At 47.2% G+C, this 14,078-nt stretch overlaps 2 protein-coding genes across 3 annotated transcripts in view; one reads left to right on the plus strand and one right to left on the minus strand.

The window, feature by feature from the left end:
* Positions 1-1,583, minus strand: Sowahd (sosondowah ankyrin repeat domain family member D). The gene has a single exon (XM_075958600.1). The coding sequence runs from the start codon at positions 1,513-1,515 to the stop codon at positions 514-516; it is 1,002 nt and encodes a 333-aa protein (XP_075814715.1). The 5' UTR covers positions 1,516-1,583; the 3' UTR covers positions 1-513.
* A 161-nt stretch (positions 1,584-1,744) lies between these two features.
* The window catches only part of Septin6 (septin 6), a 145,071-nt gene continuing 132,737 nt past the window's right edge, over positions 1,745-14,078 (plus strand). The window contains exon 1 of one of the 2 annotated variants that reach the window (XM_075958609.1): positions 1,745-1,857. The gene's annotated coding sequence lies outside the window, so the exon portion shown is untranslated. The remainder of the gene's footprint in view (positions 1,858-14,078) is intronic. The other variant, XM_075958605.1, reaches the window with a different exon arrangement.

The following is a 14,078-nucleotide window of genomic DNA, read 5'->3' on the forward strand; positions in this document are numbered from 1 at the left end:
GTACTTAAGAACTCATCCATGATATATTAGGCCAGGCGCTGGTAAGGACTGCCCAGTCTCAGGAGCAGGTAGATCGCCAGAGGCGAACGCTACCAGTACAGGGAGGTTTGCAACAGCAGACTAGGCAGGCAAGTATTTGGCATTTAGTCCGCAGCAGTACTTTACAGTCTTAAATTATTTTTTAATATTCTCTAATAAACTCAGCACTTTAATCTTCCTAGAAACAGCTACTAGAAGTGTAACTTTCCCTCTCTCTTCCAAGCAGGATCACGACACTTGCTCCAAACGTCCTCCATCCTGTAACATTGGGGCTGGGCGTCCAGGCCAGCCTGGTTCTTGGTTCCCCTTCTCGATCGATTCTTCTGACAGTTAGCTAGTGTCAGGAGACCTGGGAAAGGGCTGGGGGCCCAGACATGGTCTGTCCATTACAGGCCCAAGCTGCATCTAAGGAGCATCTACTTGGGTGGGTTCGGGAACAGCCCTAAGAATGAGCTCTCTAAGTCCACGTCACCTTCAACGGTTCTGGATGAAGGGGAACAGATGGCGCAGAAGGCCATTGCCCGGTCCTCCCTGATTGCCTGAAGCCTTCTTCTTCTTCTTCTTCTTCTTCTTCTCTTTGGCTGGCTGAGCCTCCTCTTTGCAGTGTGTCCCCATGGACTTGAGATGCAACACACTTGGGGTGTGTTTCAGTGACCACCCAGTGGTGGTGCTGCTGCTGTTGTTGTTGGCGTTGTCGCGCTCTTTGTCGCTTGCCATCTCCCATTCTTCGGCGCCGGACAGCTCCCGCAGGTTCTGAGAAGCATCGGGCCGCAGATAGTGACAAGGCCGGTGGCCACTGTGATCGCGACGCGTGGGGTCAGCCCCCAGGGCTCCCACCAGTACCTTGATGACCATATCGTGGCCCTGCAGAGCCGCCAGGTGGAGCGGTGTGAGGCCACCGCTGCCGGGGGCGCTCACATCAAATGGCAGTCCCCGGCGCTGGGCAAAATCATGCAACACAATGAGTTCCTCGTGGCGCCCGTGCTTTGCCAGCCAGTGCAGCACGCTGTAGCCCGTGATCGGGTCGTCCCGCATCAGCAAGCTGGGCTCAGCCTCCAGCAACTCCAACAACACCTCAAGACGGCCTTCAGCGGCTGCCAGAATCCACTCATGTTCCCGCGGCTCCAGGCACACTCGGCTGCTGCCCTGTCCGCTAGAGCGGCGGGACCGAGGCGCAGCCGGCTCCAAGTTCTCCTTCGAGAGCCACTCGGCGGGAGCCGCCCCCTGCAGCCCCAACAGTTCTCGCAGCGTCCCCCTCCGGCGTGTCCCGCTCGTCCCAGCCACCGTCAGGGTACTGTGGAAGATCGGTTCCCGGGACAGGGTGGCAGTGTCTGCGACGGCTTTGCCCTTGTACCTGCCAAGGCTACAGATGTCTGTTCTATAAGAGCGGATCTGCAGGGTGCTGGGCACGTTCGACTTGCCTGGCTCGTCTGAGGCCTTGGGCAGCGAGTTCGTGTCTCCTTGGGGCTGGGCCATGATCTTCTAGCTGCCGCCCGGGTGACTCCAATGACTAGCGTTCGTTGGCCTTCCAAAGGCCCCACGGGGAGAGGAACTGGTGCTGGCGGTGGGGAAGGAAGCGTCTTGAGCAACTGGGCTCCGAGGGAGGGAGTGAAGAAGGGGAGGAGAAGGACCAGTGGGAGGGAGCAAGCCGGGGGAGGGTGTCTCTGTGGGCGGTGGGGGGGCGTGTAGGGGTGGGCGGTCCAGTAGTGTCCCCTGGACCAGCCGGGCTTCTGTATGCTGGGTACCACTACTCCTTGAACGAGCGAGCGCGAGCGCAGCGACCTCAGGACTCAACCAGCTCCACCCCAAGAAGGCCAGGTGAGCGGTAGCCAGGCCTCCTCCGGCACCTGGCGAACAACCGGGGAATGGGGGTTGGGACTGGTATGTGGTGCTCTAGTCACCCGGGTTCTCAGCATCCCAGCAGCTGCTGGAGTGAAGAGGCCCTAAGTCGCTTCTTCGCGTAAGGGCTGAGCTGGGCTTCCTAGTCACAGTCTTCAGGAGCCAGATCTTGGAGCTTCTTAGGCGGTTGCTCTCTCCCTTCGCTTCCTTCACTCTTATCTCTTCAAGAATCTTCTGCACTTTGTCCTTGTGCGCCTTCTCCCCAAGCCTTCGGGGAGGCAGCCTGGCCTCTCCGTGTGACTCAGGCTCCTCGGCCCTGCCCTTTCTGTAACCTTGACCTTCTACGCCAGCACGCTGGAGTGCTGTTGGGGATTCCTGCTTAGAAACTTGAGACCTGTTTTATCCCAGGCTTTTTCAGACCCAGGCCACCTGGCCTTGGTGAGTTCCCGATAGAACATCCCCATTGTCTCAGTGTGTGGGTACACCCCTCGCGGTCCTGAGTTCCTTGCTCGTGCTCTCTCTCCTTCTGCTCCTGATTTGGACCTTGGGCCTGGGATAAAACCGGACACCCTGAACATAGTGGACAATAAGGACTACTGAGAACTCAAGAACAATGGCAATGGGTTTTTGGTCCTACTGCACGTACTGGCTTTGTGGGAGCCTAGGCAGTTTGGATGCTCACCTTACTAGACCTGGATGGAGGTGGGGGTTCCTTGGACTTCCCACAGGGCAGGGAACCCTGATTGCTCTTTGGGCTGATGAGGGAGGGGGACTTGATTGGGGGAGGGGGAGGGAAATGGGAGGCGGTGGCGGGGAAGAGACAGAAATCTTTAATAAATAAATAAATTAATTAAAAAAAAAGAGACTTGAGACCTGGGAGGAGAGGTATTTCCCAGAATACAGCCTTCTCCCTTCAGTACTTCTCTGGGCTGGCCTGAAAACCCAGCTGCAGGTAAATCTGAGCCAGCACCACAGAGACACGGCTGTCCTCTTTACAGCATCGTCCAACTCTGCCAATGTCAGTAAACGGTAGCTTCTCTTCTTCTTCTTCTTCTTCTTCTTCTTCTTCTTCTTCTTCTTCTTCTTCTTCTTCTTCTTCTTCTTCTTCTTCTTCTTCTTCTTCTTTTTGTTTTTCGAGACAGGGTTTCTCTGTGGCTTTGGAGCCTATTCTTTTTTTTTTAAAGATTTATTTATTTATTATGTATAGTGTTCTGTCTGCATGTGTGCCTACAGGCCAGTAGAGGGCACCAGATCTCATTACAGATGGTTGTGAGCCACCATGTGGTTGCTGAGAATTGAACTCAGGACCTCTGGAAGAGCTGACAATGCTCTTAACCTCTGAGCCATCTCTCCAGCCCCAGCTTCAATTCTTTTGAAAAAACTGGATACATCTTTTTATGTCAACCTTAGACTCCCCCGAGTCTTTCCTTTTACCAGTAGATGGTTTTGCTGTTTGTTTGACTTTTGTTTTTGTTTTGAGACAGTATCTTAGTTTAGCCCAGGCTGGCCTGGAACTCCAGGTAAACCCCTTTGCCTCTGGTCCCAGGAGACGACAGTTCTGATATTTTGGAGACAGGGTTGTGTGTAGCCAAGGCAGGCCTGGAACACAACATGCAGTGAAAAATGACGTTGAATTTCTGATCTGCGTTTGTCCTCCTCCCAAGTGCTGGGAATAAAGGTTGGCAAATTAACCCCCATCTTGAGAAGGTAGTTCTCACCTCCTCTCCCCTCCAGTGTTAAGGAACTTGATATACAACAAAGAAGGAGGCAGAGAAGGCTTTGGAGCCTGCGAGGGATGCGGCCATTCGGGCTGTGTTTGAAAGATGATTTGGGGGAGAGGTAGAGGCAGGAAGCCCCACTATTGAAGCAGTTCAGACCAGGGCAGGTGGGAACTGAGGCCCAACGAGTCCTCTCCTCTGCGTCCTCCACGGCACCAGCCATGGAGATTGTCAGACAGTGGCTTTCCCTCCTTGTTCAAATATCTGGGGTCGGCTTTAAATATTGTGAGTGTTCCTTCACGACAGTACATGAATTTGAACTTTCTATGTGTGAGTTCTGACTTCTCCCCAGGGACTTAGGAACTAAGAATCAGTTTGCAGAGAAGTTAGACCACTTGCCCAAGGTCACCCAGCAGGAAGTGGCACAGTAACACTGCGTGACACGGTAGCCTTTGTTCTGGCACAAAAAACTGGCATTCAAGCCAGGTTTATGTGCTGCAGATCGGTCACACAAGCACCAAATTGTAGCCAAATGTCTGAGGGTGACCTAGTTGAAGCTTCCTCCCACTTGCCTTCTGCCTAGACCACCCTCCTTTCTCTCGTTTAAGTTAACTGATCTATTTGGGGTTTATTATTATTGTTGTTGTTGTTTTGAGATAAGGTTTCTCTGTGTAACAACCCTTGCTGTCCTGGAACTAGCTCTGTAGACCACGCTGGCCTCGATCTCACAGAGATCCACCTGCCTCCTAAGTGCTGGGATTAAAGGTTCACACCACCATGGCCAGGCCAGTTTGGGGTTATTTTTGATATTAGCATTTTATATAGTCCAGGTTGGCTTCCGTCTCCTGATCCTCCTACATGCACCTCCCGAGTGGTGGGATTACAGGCGACTGTCACCAAGCCTACCTCTGCTTCGCTATTTTGAGATAGGATCTTTTAACATACCCCAGCTATCCTGGTACTCACTGTGTAGCCCTGACTAGGTTTGAACTCTCAGCAAGCCCCCTGCCTCAGCCTCCCATTTCCTTCACACTTCTATCTAGTGAAGTTCTTCATGTTTTACGATTAATCTGAGTATTCACCTTATCCAGCCCACCTCCTCGGCCCCAGCCCGGAATGACCCTCCAACTTCCCAACCCCAATGGGGTTTCTCTTACCCCATTGTCACCCTGCTTGGGGGAGACTGGTTGTTCTATTTCTCCTCTTTCTCTGACAGGTTGATTAATCTGTTTGATGAGTGTATCACACGCTATCCTTGTGCAAACTTGGTTTGTGCAGAAGAAATAAATGGGTGCTACTTGACTCTGCTTTGGTAGCCTGGGAAACTGGGATTTTGTGTGTATGTCTGTGAGCATAGATTCATGTTGGACAAGTCCATGCCAACTCCTATCACTGTTTTAGACCAAAATCTGCAGGACTTACCAGCTCGTTGATTTGGTCAATTTATAAAAACAAAGAAAACTAGCAAATAAGGTGTTTCTTCCTTGAGTGAAATGGCCGCAGCTGCTGGTTGGCCTCTGTGGGTTCCTTGAAGACCAGGCTCAGGCCCAGGATGGGCCCCAAGCTCTCGGGCTTTCATTTTCAAAATGACCCCGATTGACAAGCAGCTATTCCGTTGCTCTGGAAACTCCCCTCCACAACCCCAAATCTGTAAACAGCAAACCACATGCATGCGCGCGCACACATACTTCCAGAAGATCTGAGCAGCTGCGGCAATATTTTCTTTAAATCAAAATGCCAGCATGGAGGTGGCTGCGTGGAAGAATGCTGGAACTATTAATTTTCCTTGCCACTAAGTAGTTCCCTTGCTGTCAGCATTAATCATATCTCCAGTTCCAGTTCAAAGACGGTGAAGGCAGGCACCTGCCTGGCACCACACACCCATGACACATGTGCCCTTGCTAAACTCTAATCCCAGAGACCAAAGCCACATTGCCTCTCTAGTGACTTGTGTTTCATCTTTGCTTCAAGGGCTCTCTCTTCCCTAGATAGCCAGCTGCACACCCCGATCCCTACGATCACAGAGCCCATCTCTATTTCAGCAGGGGAGAGTGAAGTAGAAGGAGCGAAACACAGAAGGGGGGCTGCCACCCTACTTATGCCTGGGATGCCAGTGAGGTGAAGCAATTGCCAGCCTTCGTCTTGCTTGCACGGCCAGGATGGAACCTCGGTCACCACAGGCTAGGCAAACGCTCTGCCGCTGACCTCCACCCCTAGCTCTCATCTGGTCAAACCTTTGGAAATGATTGACCCAGAGTTAGAAGGTAGCTGTGTGCACCGCCATGCCACCGAAAGCACGCCAGCAGTTGACTGTAGGATGGGTAATTTGTGTTGCCGCCTCTGGAATAATGCTGACATCTCTGATTTTACTTAGGGTTCCTGTACTATGACAATGAAGGGAAATTGTTCAGAGTGACCCTGCTATGTTATCTAGGTTGCCTTTGACCTCAAGCTCCTTCTGCTTCAGCCCACTGAGTTGGGGGGGGGAGTTATGGTGTATGCCACAATGTCTTACCTAAAAGAAGAGGAAGAGTTTTTTGTTGTTGTTGTTGCTGTTTTGAGAAATGGAGCCCAGGTCATCTCCCAACATGTGATCTTGCCGCCTCAGCCACCCATGTGCTGAGATTAGAAGCTTGCCCCACTGATTCTAGCTAATTTAGACACATTTGCTCAGGAACACTGGTCCTAGGGGAAAGGAAAAGGTATGTGCGTCCTAGGATGTAAGTGAAATTTAGCAGCTGACTTTATAGATGAAGAAAAACCTATTAGAGCCCAACGGGCAAGAGGAAGGATATGCAGAATCTGATAAGTAAATCTGTCAGACTCCTAGAGTGCTCTTTCCAAGAGGGAATGGGGAACATTTTAGAGAACGTAGGTGTAGTTTCCTTCCAACGATTTATGCTGATATCAAAATATTTGGAGGCAGGGAGGGACAGGGTCTCACTAATGTTGTCCTGTCTGACCTGGAACTCGCAGAGATCCATCTGTCTCTGCTTCCCAAGTGCTGGAACTAAAAGCATGCACCATGAAGCCTGTATATAATGTCATATGATTCTTAGTGAGGTAGAAATTTGTTTTCCCCACTACGTGGGTGTGAGTGTGTGCTGGTTTGAATGAAAATGCCTTCCATAGGCTCACATGTGTGACTACTTGTTCCCCAGTTGGTGAAACTGCTTAGGAAGGATTAAGAGGCACGACCTTGTTGGAGGAGGCATTTCATCAGGGGCAGGAGTTGAGGTTTTCATGCCCCCCCACCTCCGGTGTGTATATCAAGATGTACACTCAGAGCTGTTCCTGCTGCCACAACTTTGCGTCACTGCACGGACTCTAAGCCACGGAAACCCCAAGCCCCAATTAAGCTCCCCCTTTGGTGTTTTGAGCTAGGATTTCTCTGTGTAACAACAGCTCTGGCTGTCCTGGAACTCACTCTATAGACCAGGCTGGCCTGAAACTCACAGAGATCCACCTGCCTCTGCCTCCCGAGTGCTGGGATTAAAGGCATGTGCCACCACAGTCCGGCTAAACCCTTTCTTTTATAAGTTGTCTTGGTCACAGTGTTTCATCACAGCAATGGAAAAGCAACTGACACAGAGTGTGTGGTCAAGAATGGATGTTTGAGTGGTGTGGTGGTGGTGGTGGTGGTGGTGGTGTGTGTGTGTGTGTGTGTGTGCATATGTGTGTGTGTGCATATGTGTGTGTGCATATGTGTGTGTGCATGTGTGTGTGTGCATATGTGTGTGTGTATGTGTGTGTGTGCATATGTGTGTGTGCATATGTGTGTGTGCATATATGTGTGTGTGCATATGTGTGTGTGCATATGTGTGTGTGCATATGTGTGTGTGTATGTGTGTGTGCATAAGTGTGTGTGCATATGTGTGTGTGCATATGTGTGTGTGCATATGTGTGTGTGCATATGTGTGTGTGCATATGTGTGTGTGTGCATATGTGTGTGCATATGTGTGTGTATGTGTGTGTGCATATGTGTGTGTGCATATGTGTGTGTGCATATGTGTGTGTGCATATGTGTGCGTATGTGTGTGTGCATATGTGTGTGCATATGTGTGTGTGCGTATGTGTGTGTGCGTATGTGTGTGTGCATATGTGTGTGCATATGTGTGTGTGCATATGTGTGTGTGCATATGTGTGTGTGTGCGTGTGTGCATATGTGTGTGTGCATATGTGTGTGTGCATATGTGTGTGTGCATATGTGTGTGTGCATATGTGTGTGTGTGTGTGCGTGTGTGTGTGTGCATCTGTGTGTGTGTGCATATGTGTGTGTGCATATGTGTGTGCATATGTGTGTGTGCATATGTGTGTGCATATGTGTGTGTGCATATGTGTGTGTGCATATGTGTGTGTGTGTGCATATGTGTGTGTGCATATGTGTGTGTGCATATGTGTGTGTGCGTATGTGTGTGTGCGTATGTGTGTGCGTATGTGTGTGTATGTGTGTGTGCATATGTGTGCGTATGTGTGTGCATATGTGTGTGTGCATATGTGTGTGTGCATATGTGTGTGTGCATATGTGTGTGTGCATATGTGTGTGTGCATGTGTGTGTGCGTATGTGTGTGTGCATATGTGTGTGTGCATATGTGTGTGTTCATATGTGTGTGCGTATGTGTGTGCGTATGTGTGTGTGTGCATATGTGTGTGTGCATGTGTGTGTGCATGTGTGTGTGCAAGTGTGTGTGTATGTGCATGTGTGTGTGCATATGTGTGTGTGCATATGTGTGTGTGCATATGTGTGTGTGCATATGTGTGTGTGCATATGTGTGTGTGCGTGTGTGCATATGTGTGTGTGCATATGTGTGTGTGCATATGTGTGTGTGCATATGTGTGTGTGCATGTGTGTGTGCATATGTGTGTGTGCATATGTGTGTGTGCATGTGTGTGTGTGCATATGTGTGTGCATGTGTGTGTGTGTGTGCATATGTGTGTGTGCATGTGTGTGTGCATATGTGTGTGTGCATGTGTGTGTGTGCGTGTGTGCATGTGTGTGTGCGTGTGTGCATATGTGTGTGCATATGTGTGTGTGCATATGTGTGTGTGCATATGTGTGTGTGCATATGTGTGTGCATGTGTGTGTGCATGTGTGTGTGCATATGTGTGTGTGCATGTGTGTGTATGTGTGTGTGCATATGTGTGTGTGCATATGTGTGTGTGTATATGTGTGTGTGCGTATGTGTGTGTATGTGTGTGTGCATATGTGTGTGTGTGCATATGTGTGTGTGTGCATATGTGTGTGTGTATATGTGTGTGTGCATGTGTGTGTGTGCATATGTGTGTGTATGTGTGTGTGTGCATATGTGTTTGTGTGCATGTGTGTGTGCATGTGTGTGTGCATATGTGTGTGTGCATATGTGTGTGTGTGTGTGCATATGTGTGTGTGCATATGTGTGTGTGCATATGTGTGTGTGTGCATATGTGTGTGTGTGCATATGTGTGTGTGTGCATATGTGTGTTTGTGTGTGCATATGTGTGTGTGTGCATATGTGTGTGTGTGTGCATATGTGTGTGTGTGTGTGCATATGTGTGTGTGTGCATATGTGTGTGTGTGCATATGTGTGTGTGTGTGTGCATATGTGTGTGTGTGCATATGTGTGTGTGTGTGCACTGTCAGGTGTACTCTCTGGTTCATTTTCCCTTCTTGAGGTTTTTTTTAACACTAGGAGATATCATTAAAATTTAATTTTTTGTTTTATTTTTGTGCATATGTGATTCGTGTGTGTGTGTGTGTGTGTGTGTGTACATGTGCTATAGTACACGTGGGAGCAAGCGCCTTTGCCCCCTGAGCCTTCTGGTCAACCTAGGATCACATTTTCAATTTTTTTCCTCTAGGCTATGAACAAGCCATACTTAGTACTTCCCAGTACTTTGAGATTATTTCCCTCCATTCCTTCACTGGAAAAGAAGAGTTCCAGTCTTTTTGTGAGCTGGGGCTGTTCACAATAGAAGGTGGTAGAATCAAGTTGAAGCGTACTTGAATCACGTGCCTACGACTGCTCAAAATGACCTGGCAGTGGACAGGGAGCAGAAAGAAACCTTTCGGCCTCAGTGGAAGCAGGAAACCTGCCTTACCACTAGGGTTCGAACAGCCCAACTGGAGTCCAAGAATCCAGCTTCGGGTCTGAAGTGTGAGAAGGAAAAATATCCCTCATTTCATCAATTCTGGGACAAAACCCAATGTTTTCTCCAGGAAAACTTTGGAAGTATTACCGTGTGCCGACACACGGGGGCGCTCTAGCGAACGAATGAGTGAGAAGAAAACCTGAAAGGCAGGGTTCGAGCCCAGGAAGAGGCTTTGCAGGTGATGGGAATTCAGGCATTCAGGCTTGCTGTACGCTGCGGGAGAGGGGCGCTGCTCACCCTTGGCTTTTAGGTAGTGTCAAGGAAGGAGGTACTGGTGCCAGGACTTCTGGCAAGACATAGATGTCACCCTGAAGAGGAGGGGACCCATCTGGACAGACTGGGGAGGGTAGTGAGTGGTTTATCACTTTGTTCAAGAGCCAGGAGTTAAATCATTGGTAGAACACTTGCCTAGCATGTGCAAGGCCTTGGGTTCCATCCCCATCACTGAAAGAAAAAAAAAATCTGTAATATTTAAGACTTGGAATAGTGCTGTTTTATGATTATTTTTGGTCATTCTTTCTTTTGTCTTTCTCTGTGTGTTAGGACTGGGGGTTGAACTTGGGTCCTCACAGGTGCTAGGCAAGTGTGTTCTACTACTGAGCTTCATTCTCAGCTCTCTCTCCTCCATTTTCGACAAAGAATCGTTGTGTTATTTGGGTTGGTCTTCAACTCCTCAACTCAAGTGATTCTCCCACCTCATGCCCCACCCTTACGTATAGGCTCAAGATCCTGGTACTTATAAAATTATTCATTATATGTGCAGATGCATTTTGCCTGCATGTATGCATATGTAGCACACACATTCAGGGCTAACAGTGTCCAGAAAGCACCGGGTGCCCCGGAACTGAAGTTGCAGGTAGATGTGAGCCACGCAAAGTGGCTGCCAAGAACTGAACCCTGGTTCCCTGCAAAAGCAGCGAGTGCTCTTAATCACCGGACTATCTATCCTGTCCATGTCCTGGCTCTTTTTTTACTTTTAATTATCTCGTTCCCCTAGGCAAGAAGCCAATGAGGTTGGTATAGAAATAGCATTTATGTCCAGTTTATGCATATGATTGAGGGAGGTTAATTGACCTGCCCAAAGTTACCTGGCTCAAAAGCCGTAGAGCATTCTGGGTGTGGTGATGTGTGCCTGTGAGCCTAACATTGAGGAAGCAGAGGATAAGACGTCCAGGGGGATCCTTGGTTTCAAAAGCTCAGTCCCAGCCCAGTCTTTTTCTCTCTCCTCTGAAGGATCAGGCTGTATCTCTCAGCTGCTAGTTGATACCTGCGTGTTGCCGCGCTCCTCATCGTGATGAGGTTATACGCATGCATCATTATATTTGAAAAAGTCTTAATTTTCTACAATGAACAATATTGACAAGTCCTACAACACATCACACATTTCGGTTTTCAACGTCTTTGTTTCTTGGGGGTGGAGGTTCCTATCAGAACAACCCTTCAGCTGTATAAAAAATTCTGTATTTTGAGGTTCAGGATTTTTGTGGTTTTTTGCTTGTTTTTTCGAGACAGGATTTCTCTGTGTATCTTTGGCTCTCCTGAAACTCACTCTGTAGACCAGGCTGACCTCGAACTCACAGCTATCTGCCTGCCTCCACCCCCCAATGTGTGTGCCACTGCCGCCCAGCAAGTTTTATTTGTGTGTTTGTGGTGGGGGCACATGTACCACAATGTGTGTGTGTGTGTGTGTGTGTGCACACGTGCGCCCATGTGGAGGTGGGGGTGGTCAAGGGAGCAGAGGGCAACTTTCAGAAGTCAGTTTTCTCTTTCTGCTATGTGGGTCCGTGGGATCAAACTTGAGTTGTCAAGCTTAGTGTCAAGCACCCTTAAGCCCGGGTCATCTGGCCAGGCCTGGTTTTTCCGTCTCTGTGTATCTTTGTTTTTTTTTTTTCATTGATTTTTGAATGCTGCTAGTCAGAAAAACATTCCCTGTTCAGTGTTTCTATGTTTTAAAAAATAACTTTTGATAATATAACTTCTTCTTATTTTCTCCTCAGTAACCCAGAAAAGGAGCGTGTTGAAGATTTCATCATTTTTATAGATTCTAACAAATACAAAGCTGGAATTTTAGAGATATTTTTCTTAACTGCAGATAACACTTCCTGTGCTATGCCTTTTAGTGTAATACTGATTGTTCAAGTTGTCATCCATGATTCTAGATGCCTCCCAGTCATGTTTTCTGACAAAGGCATGCATTTCAGTTTGTCACTACAGTGTTTCTTGGACATTATTTTGACTATTTTAACGATGATACACACAATATATGTATCCCCAAAGGGCTAGATGAATGATGTTTGTCTTTTTGTTACTAAGCTAGAATCCTCAGGACTCAGTAGGGGCTGCTAAGTAGTAGAGCACATACCTCCAGCGTTACTTACCAGACCTGAGTTCCATCTCTAGCTCTAGAGGAATAAAGAAGCTTCTAAACAAGCATATTTATTGGGAAAAAAATAATATTTTTTTCTGTTTTTTTTTTTTTGAGGCAGGGTCTGATGTAAACCAGGCAGGTCTCCAACTCATATATAGCTGAAGATGGCCTTAAATTGTTTTTGTAAATATTGTTTGGCAGCACTGACGATGCTATTATTCTATTTCTCTGCTTCATCTACATCTGTTGATAGAAGTTTCTGTCCTGCCTGGTCTCACAGCCATTCAGTCCCAAAGAAAGGCACAGAGGCTTATATTTTTTTTAAAAAAATTGTTTATTATGTATATAGTGTTCTGGCTGCTTGTATGCATGCCTGCTATCCAGAAGAGGGCACCAGATCTCATTGCAGATGATTGTGAACCACCATGTGGTTGCTGGGAATTGAACTCAGGACCTTTGGAAGAGCAGGCAATGCTCTTAACAGCTGAGCCATCTCTTTAGCCCCCTACACAGACTTATATTAACTATAAACTGGTTGGCCTATTAACTCAGGATTATTATTAACTATCTCTTACAACTTAAATTAACCCATAATTGTTGTCAATGTTTAACCACGTGGCTTGGTACCTTTTCCCAGTGCAGCATTCTTATCTTGTTTCCTCAGTGTCTGAGTGGTGACTGCATCTCTGTCTTTCTTTGCCCAGGATTCTCCTCATCTTGTTGCCCTACCTATACTTCCTTCCTGGCTTCTTGCCAATCAGCATTTTATTAAACCAATACGAGTGACAAATCTTTACAGTGCACAAAACATTATCCCATATCATTTCCCCTCTTTGTCTTTTCAAAATAAGACCTTGAATCTAATCTCCTTTAACTTTTTTTCTGACCATTGTCCATAACAACTTGTAACCAACACACTAAACAAAGACAAACATCCATAATCCATTTTTTTTTTTGGAATGTGGGCAAAGTTTTCTAGGCTACTTCCTGCTAATTGGGGGTTCTGGTAATGTTATGGGAACCCAAAGAAAATTTAGGACTATGGTCAAATTCTGACTAGAGTATTCTGTGAGGCTGGATCATCTCAGCCAGCAGTCTTAAAGCTGTTCTGGATGTAGAACTCAGAGGAACCTGCAACAGAGGTGCTCTGAAACATTGCATCATCTGAGCCATCCTCTCCTATTAGAGATTTTTCAGGGGGTCTTCCTCAGTGAAACCTGATTTTTCTTAACTTAGAATGAATCCACAGCTTCTCATTTCCTGGGGAACAAAAGCAAAACCTCTTCTCCAAAGTAACATATCTTTTGACTTAAATTTTGAAGTCAAGTCATTTTCAAAATATATGGGTTGGGTTAATCCAGCAGCATTTATAAACAACTGTCTTTTAGCATCTGTTGCTCCTTCCTCAGCCATCAAACAAGTCAAAGACAACACAACAGCATACAGTATCCAGACTCTGTTTATTTTACATCTTTACATAAACTTTTTAACTCTACTTCTTTCATTTTTATTTTTAATTTTTTGTTTTTTGAGACAGGGATTTTTGCTTTCCTTGTCTGTTCTGGATCTCACTCTGTAGACCAGGCTGGCCTTAAATTCATAGAACTCTGCCTGCCTCTGCCTCCCAAGGGCTGGGCCTAAAGGCATGTGTTACCACACCTGACTATATTTCTTTTTTAACGGACTTTCTATACCTTTTCCTCTCCCAAGCCTATGTATATTTTTAAATACACTCTACACCATTTAGATGTTTTTGTTTTTTATTCCCTCTGAATCTGTCTTTACTGTATATCTCTATCTTTTTCTGATCACATGAGTCTTTAGTCTGCTAAGTGACATGACTAGGATTAAAGCTGTGGCTTTGGCGGCTGAATCCGCCCCACTTGTTGGCTTCCTGAGAATCCAGATTCATGTCAGAGATACATTCTTTTTATTGAGCTCTACATTTTTCTCTGCCCCCTCCATGCCTCTCCCCTTCCTCTTT

Source organism: Microtus pennsylvanicus, chromosome X (genome assembly GCF_037038515.1).
Source record: "Microtus pennsylvanicus isolate mMicPen1 chromosome X, mMicPen1.hap1, whole genome shotgun sequence".
NCBI lineage: Eukaryota > Metazoa > Chordata > Mammalia > Rodentia > Cricetidae > Microtus > Microtus pennsylvanicus.